We start from the raw sequence: 21,140 nt of genomic DNA, 5'->3' as shown, positions 1-21,140 counted from the left end.
TCTGTCTCTAATATTTCTGCTTGCCTAAGGAGAGAAAGTCATTGAAAATATAATCTCCAAAACAGTATAAAGGGAACTGTGAAAATATAGGCACATTGACTTTCTAATAGTTCAGCTGCATAGGTCTGATAGACATTGCTGTCCCTAGAAAATTCAGGGCTATTTGAATATGAAATTCTCTCATACCTTTGCATAGCCTATGGAGTTTTGTACTCATAGGTCCTTTTGGAGCATATCATATGCAGCGACCAGCAGATCGAAGCATAACAAGTATATTTTTAATAATGTAAGGGATGCCAAATAGTTTTGATCAAAAATGTGATTTAGAGGCCTACAGTATCATTGAATTTAAATAAAGTATCTGTGAGTGAAATTAATTAAAAGGAGTGTAGCTGGGATGATTTGTTCCACACCTATATGTAAATTATACGTATATGTGTCAAACACCTACATCTATTAAACTCCTGCTCTTTTCTCTGCAGCTCTTGTGAAGTTCCATATATTAAATACTCTCCAGTGCTCTGAAGCCATCACAGGTGGAGCTGTCTATGAAACCTTGGAAGGAAACACTGTTGAAGTTGGCTGTGATGGAGAGAGTCTGACTGTGAATGGAGTGAAAATGGTGAAACGCAAAGATATTGTGAGAAGCAATGGTGTTATCCACCTCATTGATCAAGTGCTAATTCCTGATTCTGGTCAGTGATGTGCATGAAAAACTTGTTCCACTGAAGATATTTTCAATAACCTTACCCAGATTCCCTCAGATATATAGTTCTGGATAAGCATGGAGGATCCAAATCAGGAATAGGAAGGCATTGTGTGCTAAAATACCTTTTCTTAATTCTTTACTTGCAGCCAAACAAGTCATTGAGCTTGGGGGTGCTCAGCAGACTACATTCACGGACCTGGTGGCACAGCTAGGTCTGGCATCTTCTCTAAGGCCAGAAGGCCAATACACTCTCCTGGCACCTCTGAATGGTGCTTTCTCAGGTTAGTAGCCCTAAAAGATTGTCAAAATAAACAAGAATATATGCTACCCTGACAGTTTTCCAACTAATCCCCAGTACCTGTTCTAAGTCTCATTGCAAGAGCATCACAGATAAATAGAATGACTTCATCCTTTCAAATGACATTCCTTGTAGAAATACAAAACAAACCTAACCACCAGGCTGCACAGCTTGTTTTCACTCATATCATTTGCTAATGGAAATACTAGCACTAAAATAAGATACAAAATATGCACAGAAATATTGTAGGAATTCAAAGATATTAATAAACTGCCAGTTTCCTTAGATTCTCAAAAAATCAGAGTGTAGTCTCACTACTAAGGAAGCAAATTTGGATAGATTTTGGTTGTACAGGTGGAAAGGACAAATTCTAATACAAAACATAGTAATTCAGATAATGGATCAGGCACACCTATAAATCATCAGACACATTAGTTATAGTAATTAATCCTGGCTGTGTCAAAAGTTCTTGACTGAATTTGAGGAATGGTCAAAACAATTTGTCTTCTGTATACACAGACCTGTCCATGCTTTAACTCAAGCATTTCAAAGAAAGATTCAGTATTTCCAGATTCTTTTAACTATATTTGAATACAAATTCACTATATAAATTACAATCCATTAATATCTAATTTGCTTTGTAGATGACACCTTAAGGCTGGATCAACGTCTTCTTAAAACAATCCTGCAGAATCACATTATAAAAGTGAAAGTTGGGCTCAATGAACTCTACAATGGACAAGAGCTGGAAACAATTGGAGGAAAACTACTTAGAGTCTTTGTGTATCGCACAGTAAGTGAATGAGTCTTTCTAAAATATGCATCCAGCTATGAAAATGGAAGTTAATAAAAGGCAAAGCTGAATTAAACCACCTACATTTACCATTATGACTATCTAGCAAAAAATCCTTCAATTTTTTATGATAACAAAAAAATTAAGATCTGATCTTTCTCAATCTGAGCTTTGTTTACATGGAGAAATCTTTGGGAAAATGCAACAGAATTTCAAAGTGGATACAAATTTTTAAAGCTCATTTTTAAAACTAATTAAGAACATTCTCAAGGGTCAAAACACACAGACAAAAAATCAAGTTTTAAAATATTTGCACCATGATATTTTATTATAGATTTTGCTATTTCTGCTTACTCAAGCAATGCCAAATTTCCTGGCAAGAACACACAATTTGACTGTAGGAAATACATATGGTTGTTATTTTTAACATTTTGTAAACAGCTACATTTGTTTCTCTTTCAATAAGGCTGTATGTATTGAAAATTCATGCATGGTCAGAGGAAGCAAAGAAGGAAGAAATGGTTTTATTCACGTCTTCAGACAGATCATCAATCCAGCAGAAAAGAGTTTGCATGAGATGCTGAGAAATGATAAGCGGTTTAGGTGAGTAGCAATACTGACAGAACTGAGACTTTCCTGCAGAGGATATCTACAGCACAGCTGGTCTGAGAAAAAGTTTTGGACTGTGAACGTGTGAGTTGTTGGGGTTTTGAGAGCGGGGATGGCAGAGAAGGGTTTATAACTACACAAATAACATAAATAGAAAAAAAATGTGGGGGAAGAAGAATCTTCTCCAGCTGTATAATGAAAAGGCTTCCACATTCTTTGCTAGAATGCTTTTTTATGGCACAAAGTAAAAGGACAGAAGGAATTGTGATACATCCAGAGTTATAAATGCAATGCACTCTGGAGTTTTAATTAATTAGAGATATAATCCCATATGGATGCAGCAGGAGTGCATATATTTCCAGTACTTATTTCTGTTCTTTTCCTGCAAATATCTCAATACTCCTAGAGCAATAAAAATCCTTTGCATCCTCCTTTTAGCTGTTTGATCTACAAGGTTTTGTATTTGACAAATCCTCCTCTGACCCTGGCTGCCAATATCTTTTGTTTTCAAATAGTTTTTCCTCTGTCTGCTACTTTTGAGACTGCCTTTTCCTTTTTACTTTTTTTTTTTTTTGTCCCTCATTTTCCTCTTCCACTATCTTTATTTCTGGGAAGCCAGAAGTGTTTGAAAATTGTAACACTATCAGAAATTAAAAAATGGGGGAAATAAGTGCCTGGACCCAATTATACCTCTATTCAACAAAATGTGTTTGTGGTTTGTCTGTTTGCTGTAAACAGCATTTTCCTCAGTCTGGTGAAAGCTGCAGATTTGGATGATGTTCTATCACGGCCTGGACAGTGGACTCTGTTTGTCCCAACTAATGATGCCTTTAAAGGTTTGACTGACGATGACAAGGACATACTGATAAGTAAGTGACCAAAAAAAACCCCTGGAATTATGAGCTGATTAAAATTGATTGGAAAAGAGACTAATACGCCTCTCACACAAAAGCTGTCTGCTGAAGCAGTTTACCTTTTGCATAGAGCAGGTCATAGGAATCCCCTTAATTATTTCCTTCTTGGGCATAGAGAAAATGTCTTCTTGGAAAAAAACTCCAGTCTGATTTTTAAATTTAAATTTCACTCCTCAGTATCTTATTCCATAATGTTGCTTCCTTCCATCATTTTTGTCTTTAATTCAAAACTTGAAGTTGTCCAAGCCCAATGCCATATTGGACTAATTCTGTAGTTAACAAGACACTTTTACTTGTCCCTCTGCATTTCCAGGGGCTTTATGCACCATTTTCTTTCTATCATTGTGACTCAGTTACTTAATGCTTTCCTTGGCCCTCATAATTTTTTTTTTTACAGCAGATTTTTTTTTTTTCGGTACCAGAGTGTTTTCTAGAATTCTGTTATGGTTTTCTTTTAAATTATTATGTTGCTTTCTCCATAAATGTTAAAACCTTAAACTATATAGCTTTCAAAAAATATAATACTTTATCTATAAGAAATACTTTGAAATACTTCATTTATCTATAAGAAAGATACAAACCAAGGATTATTTTAACCAGTAACTATAGTGACATAGTTACAAAGGTAATCTGATAGTTTTTGCAAAAATCTTTGGAGTGGCCATTTTTAGGCTTTTTATGGAACTTAATGCTACCTATGAATGGTACGGTCACAAAACATGAGTCCTAATTTTACTAGGAAGAAGAAGACAATTAATTGCATTTCAGTAGTGAAGTAAATTGCAGTAGGGTCAGTGATCAGAGAAAAACCAGAACATTTTCACTGAAAGAGACATCAGGAAAAGAATATCACCAGACAAGATCCCTGTAGTAGTTTCATAAAGGCTGGAACTCCAAATAAAAACTAGTATCAGCATGTAATTCTACTATTAATGGTCAATATTCCATGTAATGGCAAACAGATACGGTTTAAAGTTTGTCTGCTTGGTACCCTGTCTCCTGGGGATGCTGTAGCATTTCTGCAGCCCATCCTATGACTCTCAACCTCAGACAGCCCTATCAGGATGTTAAGTTAGAGAATAAATATTTTTTAAAGACAGTCTTGAAAATACTGGATTTTTTTTGTTTTCATCCCACATAGGATGAAAACAAACTTTGAAATATGGAAGTCTTCCCTAAAATAGGGTGGTTTCCCCTTGCCTGACTTCTCCAAGCTCCTTCTGTCCTCTATAAGAACAGACAAACTCAGAACTTCTAATTGCTCCATTGACCCCTTTTATGTTCTTTTGTAGATTTCTCATAGGATCTTTGTGATTGAGTTCTGAGTACCTTTTTGTCAAATAGTTGGGCTTTTCCCCTTTGCCATCATTCTAACAAATTCAAATTGTATGTTCATGGTATTTTCATACATATTATGTTTTGTTCTAGCTCAAGTCTATGCGAATCCTTAGCATTCCCACGATGAACAATCCCCTACCATTTAATTCTATTCCAACTTTTTTATTTTTACATAGGAGACAAAAATGCTCTCAGGAATATTCTTCTTTACCACTTGACACAAGGAGTTTTCATCGGAAGTGGCTTTGAGCCTGGTGTAACAAATATTCTTAAAACCATCCAAGGAGGCAAACTCTACTTGAAAACAGTTAAGTACAGAAAATGTCTCCCTGCTACAGCCTTGTAACAGAGACTTGATATTCTATGCCTACCCATGTTATAGAATGGCATGGATTTCTCCAAATGTTATAGTAGGGTTTGGGGCTGTTTTCTAATGTCCCTGATAACTTGGGTTCTTTTGGATCCTTTACCAGGTGAATGATACTCTTCTGGTTAATGAACTGAAATCAAGAGAATCTGATCTCATGGCAACAAATGGTGTCATTCATGTCATTGACAAACTCCTATATCCAGCAGGTGAGTATTATTTCGTGAAATTTGTACCCACTCTTTTAAATCTGTTTACATGCTTTGTAGTTGCAATAACTTTCAAAAGGTAAAAAATTTAAAGATAAAATTCCTATGTGGAGTTTGAAACAGAAAATTTACCTCAAAGCTCATTTTGTGGAATAACCTTGCTTAAAACCTTGGCAAGACTTTGAAATTTTATGAAAGTAAAGTATATGAAAGACAAGACTAGCCAAGACTACCTTTTCTGCTGATATGGAATAATATATATTGAGTAGAAGCTTGTGTGAGTGCTTGAGAATGCCTGCATCTCCTGATCATTGTAAATCAAAGTAAAATGCACACAGTTGTATATTTCCTCTTATGAGCCTGTTTCTTTTGTCAGAACTGCCTGTTGGAAATGATCAGCTGCTCACAATACTGAAGAAGTTGATTAAATACATTCAAATTAAGGTATTCTTTTAGTAATTATCCCTCTGTCTTTCTGGCAAGATCTATCTAACTGAGCATGTTGTAAGTTACAAGTAATTCTCTAGTCCTTTCTTTCTTCAGCAGACAACACATTCAATAGCTCCCAGTTACGCAAATATAATCATGAATGATACCCTGCACTCAACAGTTATGTTTTTCAATGCCAAATAATTCTAGAATATTTGCATTTGGATAATATCAGTGTGAATTGGCCCAAATCTGCTCTTTAGTTCACTTTGTCACTTTTGGAAAACAAATCACTTACTTGAAAAAAATACCCAGTGACTAAATTCTTATGCCATTAAAGCCAGCAGCATCAATAACCTGTGATGAAAAGTAGAAATCCTTGTCTACCTCAGCTATCCTCCCTCTTTGTTGAGGGAGATTGCATCCTCCCTCAACAATGAGTGAGAGAACCTAGACAAATAGCATCACCTAACCTTTAGGTCAATGAAGCAATGAATCCTACCCACACCCACTAGGAAACTGTAAGGCAATCGCTACTTTTTTAAAATTTCAAATAAATTGCTTTTCTGTTTTTATAGTTTGTTCGTGACAGTACCTTCAAAGAGATTCCACTGACATTTTACAGTAAGTTCATTTTAAATACTTCCAGATGAGTTGAATATTGCTTTTTAAGTGGTGCCAATTCCAATTTGGAATTGTGCATCTCTTTTTCAATAAAGAAAAAAGAAATTTCTGGGAAAGTAAAATGTGCCAATGAAGAAAAGGAAGAGAAAGACTCAAAGTAGAATGTTTCTGGCTGCTGTGCTACTGTATTTTTCCCTTTCCAGATGTGTGACTGGAAAGTAACCCTGAAGTAAGCTGTTTAAACTCTTGGGGTAGACAAGATACATATGGAAAAGATTGTTTTTCAGCTTTTAGCCAAGTTTCAGTGCATGGTGCATAACAGAATTGTATCTCTCTCTAAGATGTAGCATTGTACTGTGATCTCCAAGATGAAGCATTGTCTGTGTGCTGAGATACTTTTTCTTCCATAAATATTTCCAAAGGGACAGAGTGTACCTCTTGACCCTGTTTCCCATATGTGCAAATATGAGGCTTGAATGGGAGACAGTTGTTCAGAATATTTTCTCTTTAGGGAGTACATGTAAAAAAATTACCCCTTTTAGCTCTCTTGCAGCCTTTCTCAGGTTGTGCATTTAATTTCCTATTATAGTGTATGTGTTGAAACAAGCTGTTAAAAGACAAAGTTCCTGCTGTAACCTTGTGAGGCAAGATGAATTTAGACAAATTATTAAATTCAATGGAGTCCAACCCATATTTCACAGTATAAAGTAAAACCATCCCATCAGACTTTTGAAAATTAGGAATGGACATACTGAAATTAAAAAACCCTTGGAACAAAAAATGGAGTAATTCACCTTGATGACAAGTTGAATATGAGTCAACAGTGCCCCAGCAGCCAAAGTAGCCAACCCTGTCCTGGGGTGCATCAGGCCCAGCATCACCATCCAGGCAAGGGAGGGGATTGTCCCACCCTGCTCTGCACTGGGGCAGCCTCACCCTGAGTGCTGGGGCAGTTTTGGGAGCCAGTTTTGGGCCCAGTGTCCAGAGGAGGGTGATCAAGATGGTGAAAGTTCTTGAGGTCAAGATTTTGAGGAGTTGATGAGGTCACTTGGCTTGTTCAGTTTGGATAAGAGAAGGCAGAGGGGTGACTTCATTGCTGAGCAGTGACCCCATCTCAACCCATGCCTTCTCCAAGAAGGGCAGGGGAGGGGGTGTGCTGGTCTGCTTTATGGGGACCAATGAAGGATACGAGGAAATGGAATGAAGCTGCTTTGGGAAAATTCAGATGGACATTAGGAAAAGGTTCTTTACCCAGAGGATGGTCAGTCAATGGGACACAATCCTCAGGAAAGTGGTCACAGCACCAAGCGAGACAGAGTTCAAGGAGCTTCTGGACAGCACCCTTGGTCATATGGCTTAGTCTTCCTTCCCCTTGGAGAAGAAGGACTTGATGATCCCTATGCATCTCTTCCTACTGGAGATATTCTATGATTCTACCTCCCATGGCCAGTGAGAGTAGCACAGGAAGCAGTACCTGTAATAATTAAGTTAAAGAGGTCAATCAACGTGGACACCTAGAAAGCTGTAGCTGTAGATTCAGATGAGTGAGAAACTGGGAAGACTGGAACCTCTATCAGTGTGGGCTTCTCCACTATCCGAGGTGTTCAATGAATACTTGAGTCTGTCCTGGGTGGACAACTTGGTCTTCCAAGGGCAAATTTTCTGTCATGGTCTACCTATAGTTCTGAATGTTTCCCCTGTCTGCCTGATCAACTCCTGAATGAAAAGGGCAATATTTAGGCATAAGTCATGTCAGGGAATTGTGCAAAATTTTGTGTGGGTAATATTACAAGCCCTCTCTGTTATGTACCATAGATCATCATGGGTACCATGACCTATGGGTTTCATAAAAGGCAAATACCATATCAGCAGATTCTGTCTGCAAGTGACCTGAGTGGATCACCATCTCATAACCAGAACCAAGATTCATACTCTAGATCCTTTTGTGTTGCTCTTCCACCCATTAATATCTATAATTTTACCCACATCCTTATGAGCAGACAAAATCTAACCAATGGTTGCCTCAAAGAAATTGTAAGAATGGAATGCACTGTATATTCCATTTTCTATATTTTCAGAAATTAACATAATTGAAAGCAACGTCCAGCCTATCATCACAAAGGAAGGTAAATGAGGCCTGTGGTATATATATTTCTGCATATGTTCCTATACATATTCAGAATATATCTTGAATATATTTCTTTACCGGGACGAATTTTATACCCAGCAACTCCAGAATGCTAAGCACTTTGCTGGAAAAGCAAAGATACAAATATTGCACTTAGAACTGACTGAAATATTTTGTACTAAAAGATTATCCATGGTTTTTCTCCCAAAATGAGTTTTCTTCTTTTCCTATGGGTATTTAAAAATATCTTAAATAATATTTTTAAGCCATTTTTTATCATCTTTTTTTTTTTTTCAATTAAGACATTTCCTTTGTTTCTAAATTAAAGCAGATATTTTAAAGTAGATATGTTTCTTATGCTTTGAAGAGGAAAACTGGTTCATTTTCCTATAATTTTCAATCAGTTCTAACTACCAATATCTGTTGGATGCCTGAAAATACCTACCCAATTTTTGGCTTTTTTTATTTCTCCATATGGAAGCATGACTTAAAGATCAGCGATGGGACTGAAGAGAAAAAATGTGGGGATGGGACTGCTAAGATCACTTTTGATTCATAACTTAATTAAAGCTGATGAGATTCAGTTTCCCATTGAAATAAAAATGCTGAAAGGGAATTTTTTATTTCAACAGAGAAAGGCAGTTAAAAATGTCATGCAAAGAATTTTATCCAGACTGCTTAATCAGTGTTTCTGGGAGGATTTCCTTCCAGAAGAAGTGACAAATGCTTACTTTTTGAAGAGCTAGTCTGTGCTTGATCCCATTTAGGATTAGAGGCCATTTAACATATATGCTGATCTTTGTTTATTGCCTAGGCTCCATCATTAAATCAGATCCACAGTGCAATACAAATAGATAGATTATTTCATCTGGTAATTCATCCAAGCTATTTCAGAAATTTTGCTATGGTGAGGGTGAATTACTCTCTGAAAGTATCTCTTCTGCTCTGGTAAACCCAGAGCCAGAGTAGTTTAGGTGATTTACAGAACATTTAGAAGTTGAAATTTAACTGAAATAAAATTGTCTTTTAAAGAAACAATGAAAAACAAAATATTTTTTGAAATATTGCATGAAGTATTAAAAGTCTGAGCACTTGTATAGTCAAATTTAGAGCTAAATTTTAGTCACCAAATAGAGAGAGAAAAAAGAAGTTAATGAGTATTGAAGGGCTTCTCCTTTCCGTTTCCAGTACAGTATTTCTGCTTTGGGACATACTCCAGGAAAAGATCTCTGGCCAGTGCAGCCTTTCTGCTGATAATTGTCTCAGATATAGACCAAATAGAACCAATTCTGTCACTTCTGACCTTTCTCAGTAACAGTAGTGAGTGGCAGATGCCATCAGAACCACGTAAATCCACAAGAGTCTGTAGATAAAAGCTGGCAAAGTTAAATGCTAATTTTGTCAGGAAATTCGACTGGATCATGATGCAAGGGCATTTCCACTAAAAAATAAGTACATCTCTCCCCACCAAGTTTAGAGGGGGATGTGTGCCTTTTCCTGTCTCAGTGTTTTCTTCTTGGGCTGTGCTTCCATTTTTTGTACTTGGGCATTTATGGGATCTAAAATTTTAAACAGCTATGGAGTCAAATCTGACTGAAACCCAAATTTTACCAGATAAAATATTCACAGGATTGATCCTAAACTAGGCAATATAGTTGGCTATGCCTTCACCTTTAGGTTTACACACATCTGCTGTATCAATCACATGAAAAGATACAGATATTGAGAAATGTAAAAATAAAGCATTTATAAATATTCATAAATACAACTTTTACATTATTTATTTATATTCATCACTTTTATCAATGTAACTTGCTATTTAATAGATTCTCAACATGCAAAAAATTCCTCCAGGTTTAAAACAGAAGCAGGGAATAAGTCTTGTAAGACAGTTACTTCAAAATATTTATAAATATTTTTCATTCGGACCTGTTAAAAATAAAAGAAGGCTTGTTCAGCTGTTTATAACTCAGATTAAATTAATAGACGTCCATAATAACAGGGAATCTTTATGATTCCATCATATAATTTCATCTGCATTACTTATTTCTAAATTTTAACTGATGCAGTCATTTGCTACTGAAAAAAAACCCAAAACATTTTTGGTTTTTACTATTGAAGGTTGCCTATATTGACTGTTTGCAACAATTAACAGGAGGCACACATCTTTAAAAGCTGGTGTTAAATCCTGATCAGTAATTATGGAAAAAATAATCAGTGCACAATCAACTTGTACAAAAATCCATATAAAGATATTTAAGGGATTTTTAAGGAAAGTAAAAAAGATGGATTGTGCTAAGTTTCTGTCTCTGAATAAGGAATAAAGAAAGTTTGTTTTACAGCAGCTTCTTAAGTAAAAGGAGCCCCACAGCACTCATTAGAGAAGAACAATATTATTACTGCTAATTGATGGTATGTTCCTAATTTATCTGGTATCTCCTGCTTTAGCATGTCAGACAGAGCTACATTGGGGTCAGTGTAATCAAAATGACCTCACCCATGATAGGATAGCCAGTAATGCTGATAAATATCCTTACAGCCATTCCAGCTCATCTCAAAAGTTTGCTTTTTGGTTCTTTGGGGTTTTTTAAGCTGTGTAACCACTGGCCAAGTCTTGAACACAACGGAAAAAAAAAGCCACATAAAAAACCCCATAGCAAAAAAATAAAAGAAACTCCAAAGCAACAAATAATAAAAACAACTAAAATCCAAAAATCTCTCCCTGTGTAGATTGCATGCTGATCACTAGTGGAAAAATAGCTGTAAGATATCTGCAAAGAGGCAGAGTAATCCTCTTAGAAAAAGACTTCCTTTTTGCTGCTGATGATCTGGTTTATTGCCTGGAACTTCCCAACAAATGTTAAAAATATCATATGCACAAAATGAATAAAGAGTGACTGCATGACAGGATCTTTGTTTAAGACCTTGTGTGAGAAAACACAAGACTGTAAATGTAGCCACAAATAACTGCTCAGATTTAAACAGCCCTCTGTTATAATAATCTGGTTTATCTAGAGTAGGGGGAGAAAATGCAAGCTTCATCTCACCCCCATGGAATACTACAAGTATTTTCTGACTATTTCTAACGTGTTGTTTTTTCTCCTATGTCACAGACCCATCTATCACACAGCTCACTAAATTAATTGAAGGGGAACCTGAGTTCAAAATAGTCAGGGAAGGAGAGACAATAACTAAAGTGATTCATGGAGGTTGGTATGCTTTCAGACACTCAATTTGCATTAGCCTTCACTATTCCCCATCAGTTTATACTTTGTCTAGGTGATTCATGTTAGACAGCTGTTCTGTTTTGAACAAGACCTTTGTGAAGTGCTGCAATTTTATTGCATCATATACTATTTAATTCTCATGCATTTCAAAAAAATTGAGGGTTTTTTTTCCCTAGTTGTGTTCCATAGCTTCAGTCAAGACAGTTTAGAAATACTCTGCATGCTGACATATATGTCAGTCAAGAATTTCTTGCTCATTTCTATCCTGAAATCAAATATATAGTATGTGATTCTGCGATTAAAAGGCAATTTTGATAGAAAGAGAGATAAGCCTTGCCTTCTCTTTGCTAAGGGCATTGAGATGTTCACATGTAGGATGGTTTTAAAGGAAAAATCACAAAATCATCCTAAATTTGGAGTAGCTTTAGTTCCTGATGTCCGAACATTTTTATTTTTCATTAAATATTCTATGGTATTTCCTTCCGTGCTTCAGTCAGTTTCCACATCTCAAAAAGAACACTTGAAAGTTCATTACTTGATTAATGCCTTGAATTTAAAAATCCTTGTAGAACCAATTATTAAAACATACACCAAAATCATTGATGGACGACCTGTGGAAGTGACAGAGAAAAAAGTAACAGAAGAAAGAATTATTCAAGGTAAATTAAGCTGAGATATTAATTCTTAGTAAAGCCCCCCTTTGCATACAAAAGTAACATATCCTAAGCTCTGTCCTATTGCCTAAACTGCATTTCTTTGACAGTTGAATTTTCCTTAATACTTCCCACTGTCTCTGTAAGGCTGGCCATGTGTCCTACACACATATACATAAATGGCAACAATATTTTAACAGCATGCAAAAGTATGAAAATTTGTCTTTTTTTTCATTTTTATTTTCATATTTTGGTAAGTGTCTACTTCTGCTAACTTCTTGCTACCATTTCAGAATGATACTGTTTTTATTGTGTTTTTGTACTCTGCTTTGCTTTAGAAGGAAGTATTTATTTTTTTTCTGAGCTTCTGGATTACATACCTCCAGGAAGGTTTCATTTTACCAAACTTGGATGTTTAATGTGTAGATGCCTATTTTTGCATGTCATCCCAGGCTCTCTTGACAGCCATTTCAGAAAAAGATCTCTGTTTCTCTGTAAGGTGGGGACTTGATCTGACATCCACAAGTTAGACACTTGGATATAGCAAATGTAAGATAAAATCAATATGCATCTGCATCCCTGGATTTTCTCACACAAAAGCTCCCAAATTCCTTCGCCAATTTCAACTGTATTTGACTTGTTACAGAGATATTTCTTTAAGCATCCTAGAAACTGATAAGTAGAGTGAGGCATATTTAAGCATAGTGGGTGATGTTTGGAGTTCTCTGTTGACACTTTTTGATCACCTTGCTTAAATATCAGTTTGAATGCTACCACTAAAATTCTGTCTGCTAGAGAGCTTGTAAGGAAAAGACACTGTTATAACAACATGTTGACTTAGCCGTAAGTCCTAATATTCAGTTTATTTAGAAAATATTGAAATTCAACTGTATTAATTTGAGAAAGAAATAAAATGTCATGCTTAAATTATTATCACACAACTTTTTACTACAATGAAAATAACTGAATGAAAGGCATTAGTGGTTTATGAATAAACCTGGGACTATTTTCTGGCAAAAATTGTTGGGGCGACAAATAAAATAAAATTTTCTCAATTCTCAGATTTAGGTTTCACTAATATCCCATGTGAAATGGTAAATATAATGTAAAATGCCAGAATTTCAGACCTGTATCTCATTTTAAATCTGTAGAAACTGATAAGGACTCTCAAATATTAAGTCTTCAAATGATTCATAGCAAAATAAAAGCCAAAATGTCTATTTGTAGCAGTCAATTCAGACTAATAAAGGACTGCAGAAATATCTGATCTATGATCTATTACAACAGTTTAAAATTGTGTCTTACTCTAAGAATGTAAGCAGGTAATTTTTCTAATGATGACAAGTTTGGGTAATTACTTTCAGGACTAGTTCTAACTACTGTTTTTAATGCTCATTCAGTTTAAGTTCAGAAATGTAAAAAAATAAAGCTAGCAGAGTATACCATGTTAACTATGGAATCACCATAGGAATTAAATAGGAAAATATAATTTAAAGGACAAATCTGTTATATCTGATAAAAGCCACTATCTTATAAAATTTTTTTCCAGGTCCTGAAATAAAATATACCAGAATAACTGCAGGAGGTTCAGACAATGAAGAGAAGTTAAAGAAAATCCTTGAAGAAGGTTAGCATCCTTGTTTTATTTCATTTCTTTAATATATATATATATATATATATAAAACTTAAGTAATTTTGAAGTGGATATTCCATGTTTAAAGAATTTATGTTCATAGTGCAAAATCTTACCGAGATATTAAACCTCAGAACTCTTCAAATGTTAAATTCTTGTTTGAGTCCTTGTTCTTCCTAGTTCAGTCAGCTCTAGAGTTGAAGCTGCCTGGGTCTAATACATAGCATGCTATGTTTGCCATATAATATCATCTTTCCAGTGTTTATGTGAAATTTGATAACATAACATGAATTTTAAAATTCAGAACAATGCTATGACATGATTATATGTGCTCTTGTGGGATTGCCAAATATGTCCTGTAAATCAACTTTTTTTGCCATAACCTGTATCCTATCAGAGGTTACCAAAGTGACCAAATTTATTGAAGGTGATGGTCATTTACTGGAAGATGAAGAAATCAAAAGACTTCTGCAGGGAGGTAATTCAGAGAATTATAACTAACATTTTTGCAACAGGTTATGATGACTGAAACCCCTCTCAGACATGTCGAACTCAACATTTTAAAGACTGATGTAGTAGAAGCGGAATTTTAATGGAAAAAATTAGAACACTATATTCTAGTGCCAGTTATCTGTGAAATGGCAGTAAGAATCAAAGCTTGAGTAATCAATTTTTTAATACCATTGATCACAGGAAAAAAAATTATTTTGGTTTTTTCAGTCTTTAAAAGGTTACTGAATTAAAACCCAGGGGAGCAATGAAGATTTATTCCAAAAGTTTTTTAGCAAATTTAAATCTGTGAAAAACACTATGAAATGGAACATATTGTAACTGGCCAAATTCATCTTACTTATCAGTTCTTCAGAAATGAATGTTCATTGCCCTCAAGTTAAAAATTAAAGGCATGTTTAACATCTTCTTTAAATGCTTACAGGTGATGGATATCCAGACATTAACTTTAATTCTCTTCAAATACAGCATTCCAAGGAATGGTTTTCTTTCCTTCTTGCTCTCTTAATTCTAACAGTTTTGGCAGTACATAACCAGTAGCTGTAGAAAATAGTAAAAGAACTTCTGCTTATGAAATTAATCTTTATCTATGAATTTGGAATGTTCTCTGCTTAATGTAGATTAGACAAACTATCTATAATAGCAATGGGTAATAAAAAAAGAATTTAAGTGATATGGTTTTTAGAAATGTTAGTTTAAACCTTAGTCAGAAGCTCAAAAATATGGATTGATGCTTCTCTTGACATAAATTAAATGAATCCATTTAATTTTATGTTCACTCTTCAGTAAATTACAAAGTTGTACTCCTGTAAAGTAACTTACAGCCCCATTTAGTTCACTGAACTAAATCTCATTGTCTTTCAAAAGCACTATTGTGTCAATGTGACTTGAACTTCAGTCAAGTAAAAAATTTCCTGTTGGCTGAACAGCTGAACAGCTGACCACCAAACTTAAAAATGCTAGTTGATAACACAGCTTGTCTTAGAGAAAAGCAAGACATGGCTATGACTCCAATTGACTGTAACTGTCTGTTTCAAACCTCTGAGTCTTAGTTTTACAGACCTAAGCCAGAATTCACCTATAATATTGGACAGAAAGAGAAACTTCCAGAGGCTTTTTCATTTTGTCTGAACTATCCAAGCTATGTGAAAAGATTTGCTCTCTGGAGACACCTGTTTCTCGATTGACTATTTAAAAGAAAATCTGGAAATTAAAAAATTGCAGCAAGAAAATTCCTGTATATACTGCACTATTGCTTTAAACCAGTCAACAAGAATCAGGATCAAATTTTATCTGTCAAATTCTGGTCAGATACCAGAATCTAACAATTATAACTGTACTTTTAATCACCTTCAGATACAGAGGTATACAATTAAATAGGTGTAATCTGCAGAGATGCATCTTAGAGCATATAGTTGTATGGAAATGAGATAGCTTCTCTCTAGCAAATTTGAAGAAGACAATATCATCTCTTGAATTCTTGCTATTTTCCTTGCTATTATATGTTAGTTTGCATAAGCATCCCGCTTTACAGAATGGACCAAGAAGGCAGATTTGTCTTTTACTTTAATTTGATTTTTCTCTGTCTTTTCCATGATTTATCCAGTCAGTTACCCTTGGCTGCCGTGACAATACTTTACTATACATTTAGCCAATAAAAGCAGACACACATGCTGCTTTAGGGTTGTTGATGGTAATGCTTTATGGCCCTCTTGTCTACATAAAATTATTTTTTATTGAAAATATCCTAATCATTTGGAGTACTGACACAACAAATGTATTATCACTGTCTAAATAAAAGAATGATTTCATGTAGGCTTTATTCTGCTCATAAAATATCCATAACTGCTTAAAACAATTAGCAGTCTTTGCTGAAGCAGAACTTTAAACCAAGATTGCAATGAATGACTCATCCCTAGAGATAACATGCCTTAAGGCATGAATAGCATGGTAGCCTGCAACTCCTATGCCCCAAAATGACAGTGTTTCCACTGAGGGCTCCTTGCATATGGAAAAATGCTATACCAGATTTAACTCATTTGTTTTTGATGCTTACCATAGCTGGAACTGAGTACACCAAGGTTACTAAAGTAATTGAGGGAGAGCCACAGATTATCGAGAGAGAAATCAAGAAAGTTCATCTGGAAGGTTAGTTTGTCAAAATTCAGTATCACTAAGACCTGCTTTGTCCAAAGTGATCATTCCAGGTGAGGTTTTACAGTATCTATTCATAAAAATTATTAGGTCTGAAGCCAGCATTTTAGCAAGAAGTGTTTTATAATTGTTTTGGAAAAGAATTTTTTCACTGATGTTGCAAAGAAAACGTTGAGGCTTATCTTGTGGCTAAAAGTAACTAAAAGGTTTGGCAAGCATAGTAGACAAGAGGAAATGCCTAACCACAAAGCTTAGGTAAAACATTTGAAGGAACATGAACCATAAAGGATTTACCTTTCTTTAAGCAGCACATACAGAAGAAGACCACGTGAGTTGCTTTTAACTTGAGTTATTTCTTGTCAGTGTAAATGTGATCTGTTGCTGCCAGGGTTTCTCAGAGTTGTGAAGGAGTGGGTGGGGTGCAGGGAATATAACCTCTGAGGTTGAGTAAATATCTCACAGGGTCTTGGAATTTCTCTACCTTTGTCCTGTTGTTAAATGAGGGAAACTCTTGATTTCAAATAGCAGAATGGAATAAAGGTCCAAAAGGAGTCAAATGGAATTCACTCTGCCTTTGTACCAGCAATTTGTTCTTTGACTTCAACAACCATTGTTTAATGATCTTCATTCAAAGTTAAGAAGTAATTTGCTTAGGGCTTCTTTTGCATTTATGTCTTTTTGTAATTCTAATTATGCAGAATAGGTTAGTCTGTCAGCCTTTGAACTAAATACGTAGGAGAAAATATGTCTTTTGGACAGTGAAATTAAATAAATGTGTTTCTGCCTTCTTAATTTTGAAGTCTGTGCCAAGTAATGAAGGTTTATACGTAGTGTTTGTACAGCTCCAGTGCTGAATACTACAAGGCATGCTGGGGAGTCTCCTATTGCCTGAAAATGACAGATGGGTGTGATCTTCAAACAAGGCTTATCTGAAAGCATAATTGTATAGACATCACCTACGTATGGAAAGCACACTTTGGATGGACCATATTCTGTCCTTGTCAGGGCAGTGCAGAGCTGGGAATTTTCTGCCATGGTGGTGCAGATACCCACTGTTTAGTCTCAGCTGGAATGAGGCCAAGCCTGCATCTCAGGGCTATGCATTTATATACCCTGTACATCAGGATGAAAAGAGAACTGGCTGCAGCTTGTTAAGTGAATATAGAAGTACTTCATGGCTGCAAAGAAGGAAAAATTACTGCAGTAAAATTTCTGTGATGGTAACAGAAGAACTATTTCTTACGCTTGTGATGTGTTCTTCCTCCCAACAAGGAGACATCTGGTTAAAAAGTCTCAAGATTTGATGAGAAAAAGAAAAACAAGTCCATAGTTTCACTGAATAAGTGAAATAAAAAGGATATATCTATTGGGGGGAGGTACCTATCCAATAGCCTTGGCTCTGGCTCCACCTTTTAAAGCTGAAGCCTGAGAAAATTAACTGAACAATAAATGTGGCATCGTACTGTGCCAAATCAAGTTACAAATCAAGCCCCAAACACAGCTGGAAGTATGGCCAATATCTTGTAATGGTTCCAAGAATTTAATTCCTGAAGTAATGTCATTGCAACAGACCTGGACATCTGCTGCCAAAAGCTGAGACTGAGTCCTGTGCCTTAACCTGAGCTTGTACTTCAGTGACACAGTGTCACATGGTGTTTCATGAGTGAAGAGCATAGGCAAAATGCCCTGGCACCTGCCTACATTATGTAACCATCTGCAGAAGATCAGTGTGGATAATGGGTTAATTCATAGGTTTAAAATGCAAATACGCTTTTAAAATGTTACTAAGATTTAATGGATGACTGCATGTGAGAGTAATGTGTGAATTGTATTATAAGCATTCATGTTTCAGGTGATCAAGCCAACATGCTTCTGGAACAAAATTCTTAGTTTAGTGAAAAATTTATAGAACAAACTTCAAAAGTCATCAATGAGTTTCCAATATTTCTAATGAATTTTAATTCAAAGGCAGCAGCAAATAACTTCTGACTGCAATACTTCTGTTTTCTAGATGCACCTGTACGGAAAGCACAACCATCCAGGAGGGCACAAGGTAAAAAGAACCATGCATTTAAACATTATAACACATACCAAATATTATCTCAGTTATCTTAAGAGTCAGGACAGGCAAAAAAAGGCTCTAAAAATATGATTTCAAAAGAAAAAGCTGTATTTCTGTTAAAAAAAAATCCTAACAAAATCTGGAGGTTTGTTGGTTTTTTGGTTTTTTTTTTTTCTGATACCTGAAAACAATCTAGATTGTGTGTTTTACTGAAAGAGTGTTTGAGATGAGATTAAAGCCATCAAAGTGAAGTCTGACTTTGGAGTCTTAGCAATGGTAAAATGGCACTCTGGGAGTCTCCATTGCAAGATTTATAACTCTCAGAATCTACGTTATTTTGATTAATGAAGAAGCTGAAAGATCAGTTTAATTTCAGAGCTGCAAGCACAAGAGAGGCATATTCATCTCCAGGCTTCATCTTTCCTTTTCACATGTCTGTTTCACAAGTAAATAAAGTATATAGTCTTACTATGTTACGTATAATTACAGGTGATAATTAAAGTTCTTTTACCATATTTTGCAGGAGGAGGAGCAAGAAGGAGGACAAGACTAGATCATTCCTAAAATCTTGCCAAGACAGAATTCACAGTATTACAAAAGAAGAACATGGTCTTTGAGAGGAACTGTTTGGGTTTTTTTGTTTTTTTTTTTTTAATGAGAACATTAGAGAATGACCTTGTATTGATGACATAGTGTAAACTGAACCATGAATCCACACAAAGATGTGAAGCTGCAGATACTCACTGCCAGCACAGTGCTCACTAGGAGTAATCCATTGGAGGTGCTTTTACTGCTCTTGATAGTAAGCACTATCAAGGGTGGGATCCTGGAAGCCCAAAAACTTCTGTTAGGACCAGGATTCTTTCTTCTGGTTAGTAAGTGTTTGCAGGATTGGATTAAAAATGAGCAGGGAACAATACAGAGTGTATTTTTTTATTATTATTATTTCCACTAAATAAGAAATATAAGTGAAATTAGATAATTTCTAGAAAAAAGAAAAAGAATCACCTCAGGTGACTTTTATAGTAATCTAAGGAAATATGAGATGTTACCATAGCACTTTTGGTTCAGTAGTATTGTATGCTTTTATAAGTCAAAATTCATCATGCGATTAAATTTGTAATACCAGTAATGTTACCTTTTCTAAGCAAACAAATATGCCTTATATTAAATATATAATGGGGTTTTTTTGTCCTACATTGCATATCCAAATACCTTCTAGTAACTTGGCTTATGGAAGCTCTTCAAAAAAGAAAAAAAGCAAACATTATGAGCTTCTTGCAATGTATTAGAGATCATGTTGACTTCTTTATTTATAAAAAAATCACATTCCCATTAAAGGAATCCTATAACAATACATATACTGAGATTCTTGAGTGTTTTCCCATTTTTCCCTAAATGTGTCTTTTGAATATTAAAGTGGATTATAAAAGCGATAAATAAAATGCATGCAAGCAGTTAACTCAGCATGGAAAAAGGTCTTAAAAAATTAGGCCAGGTCTGAAAGCTTTTGTATCAAAACATGCTTTGCTAATGTCTGGTACTAATGTGGAGTTTTCTGTAAATTATGTCAATTTTATCACTCGAATTTTGTACTCATAAAAGTTGTCTGCCTTTATCAACAAAAGGTGAAAGACAATTATTCATGGAGTAGAAAAAACTTGTTCAAAGTTCCTTAATTTTGCAGACAAACATCAGAGGCATTTTCTAACATGCTTTTCTACTTCTGTTTTGAAACAAATACTCAATAAAGAATTTGGCTGAACTGTGTTTGCTTTCATTTGTAAATATTTTGTCATAGCAAAGCAAATTTTAAATATTTTTAAGATTTTAAATTAAACTTGTAATTGCAAAATAGTCTTTCACAGAATCAAACTGATGCTTCCCCTTCTTACTTAGCAGGTGCTAATGGACTTAAACTGCACTATTCTCCTTAAATAGTGAAAAACTTTCCCTAATTCCACAATGGCATTCCCTAAACACTGCTCCTTGAACAGCTCTGCTGTCTGAGAATGAGATTGATAAATTGTGCAGCCTTACTGCCCATCAGACATGTCACTAAGGCAACCTCAGTATTTACTATGATAGTGCTTTATTGGAAGAACATCTTTTAACCTGGCAAGGGCTAGATAGCTTTTAGGTCAATATCAGAGCTCTTAGGACTATCTAAAAGGTGAAGCTGTCACCTTTCTCTGGGACATATGATTGTCATTAAATCATTGGGTTTAAACTTCTTCCTTCAATGCTGTGCTATCATGAGCTATCAGTCAAGATTTTAATTGACAGAAATTATTTTAGGGGAAGAATATGTCTGTCTTCTTTCCTCAAAAAAGATTAGGAGATAAGGAAGAAAATAAAATGATAATGACAGATAAAGAATGGACAGAAAATAGGAAGAAAGTAAAAGGTAGCAAATAATTGATTAAGACCTATCCTGTGGTAGGACAATTTTACCTTTTCAATTTGGAATAAATTTTTGAATT

At 35.1% G+C, this 21,140-nt stretch overlaps 1 protein-coding gene across 12 annotated transcripts in view; it reads left to right on the top strand.

The window, feature by feature from the left end:
* Positions 1 to 20,427, top strand: part of POSTN (periostin) — a 30,344-nt gene extending 9,917 nt beyond the window's left edge. Inside the window, exons 8-24 of one of the 12 annotated variants that reach the window (XM_018908591.3) lie at positions 483 to 695; positions 856 to 990; positions 1,652 to 1,800; positions 2,267 to 2,403; positions 3,148 to 3,278; positions 4,838 to 4,968; positions 5,135 to 5,237; positions 5,614 to 5,681; positions 6,245 to 6,290; positions 8,369 to 8,416; positions 11,532 to 11,627; positions 12,215 to 12,304; positions 13,848 to 13,925; positions 14,329 to 14,409; positions 16,503 to 16,589; positions 18,607 to 18,648; positions 19,181 to 20,427. In XM_018908591.3, the coding sequence (XP_018764136.2) occupies positions 483 to 695; positions 856 to 990; positions 1,652 to 1,800; positions 2,267 to 2,403; positions 3,148 to 3,278; positions 4,838 to 4,968; positions 5,135 to 5,237; positions 5,614 to 5,681; positions 6,245 to 6,290; positions 8,369 to 8,416; positions 11,532 to 11,627; positions 12,215 to 12,304; positions 13,848 to 13,925; positions 14,329 to 14,409; positions 16,503 to 16,589; positions 18,607 to 18,648; positions 19,181 to 19,221 (1,676 nt within the window). In that variant the 3' untranslated portion in view covers positions 19,222 to 20,427. Of the gene's footprint in view, positions 1 to 482; positions 696 to 855; positions 991 to 1,651; positions 1,801 to 2,266; positions 2,404 to 3,147; positions 3,279 to 4,837; positions 4,969 to 5,134; positions 5,238 to 5,613; positions 5,682 to 6,244; positions 6,291 to 8,368; positions 8,417 to 11,531; positions 11,628 to 12,214; positions 12,305 to 13,847; positions 13,926 to 14,328; positions 14,410 to 16,502; positions 18,584 to 18,606; positions 18,649 to 19,180 lie in introns of those variants that run through there. The other 11 variants (XM_009102896.4, XM_009102897.4, XM_018908593.3 and 8 more) reach the window with 11 other exon arrangements.
* Positions 20,428 to 21,140: the final 713 nt, after the last annotated feature.

The sequence above is a fragment of the Serinus canaria genome, chromosome 1, assembly GCF_022539315.1.
Source record: "Serinus canaria isolate serCan28SL12 chromosome 1, serCan2020, whole genome shotgun sequence".
Taxonomy (NCBI): domain Eukaryota; kingdom Metazoa; phylum Chordata; class Aves; order Passeriformes; family Fringillidae; genus Serinus; species Serinus canaria.
The sequence above is the reverse complement of the archived record's forward strand: the minus strand, read 5'-3'. Positions and strand labels throughout refer to the sequence as shown.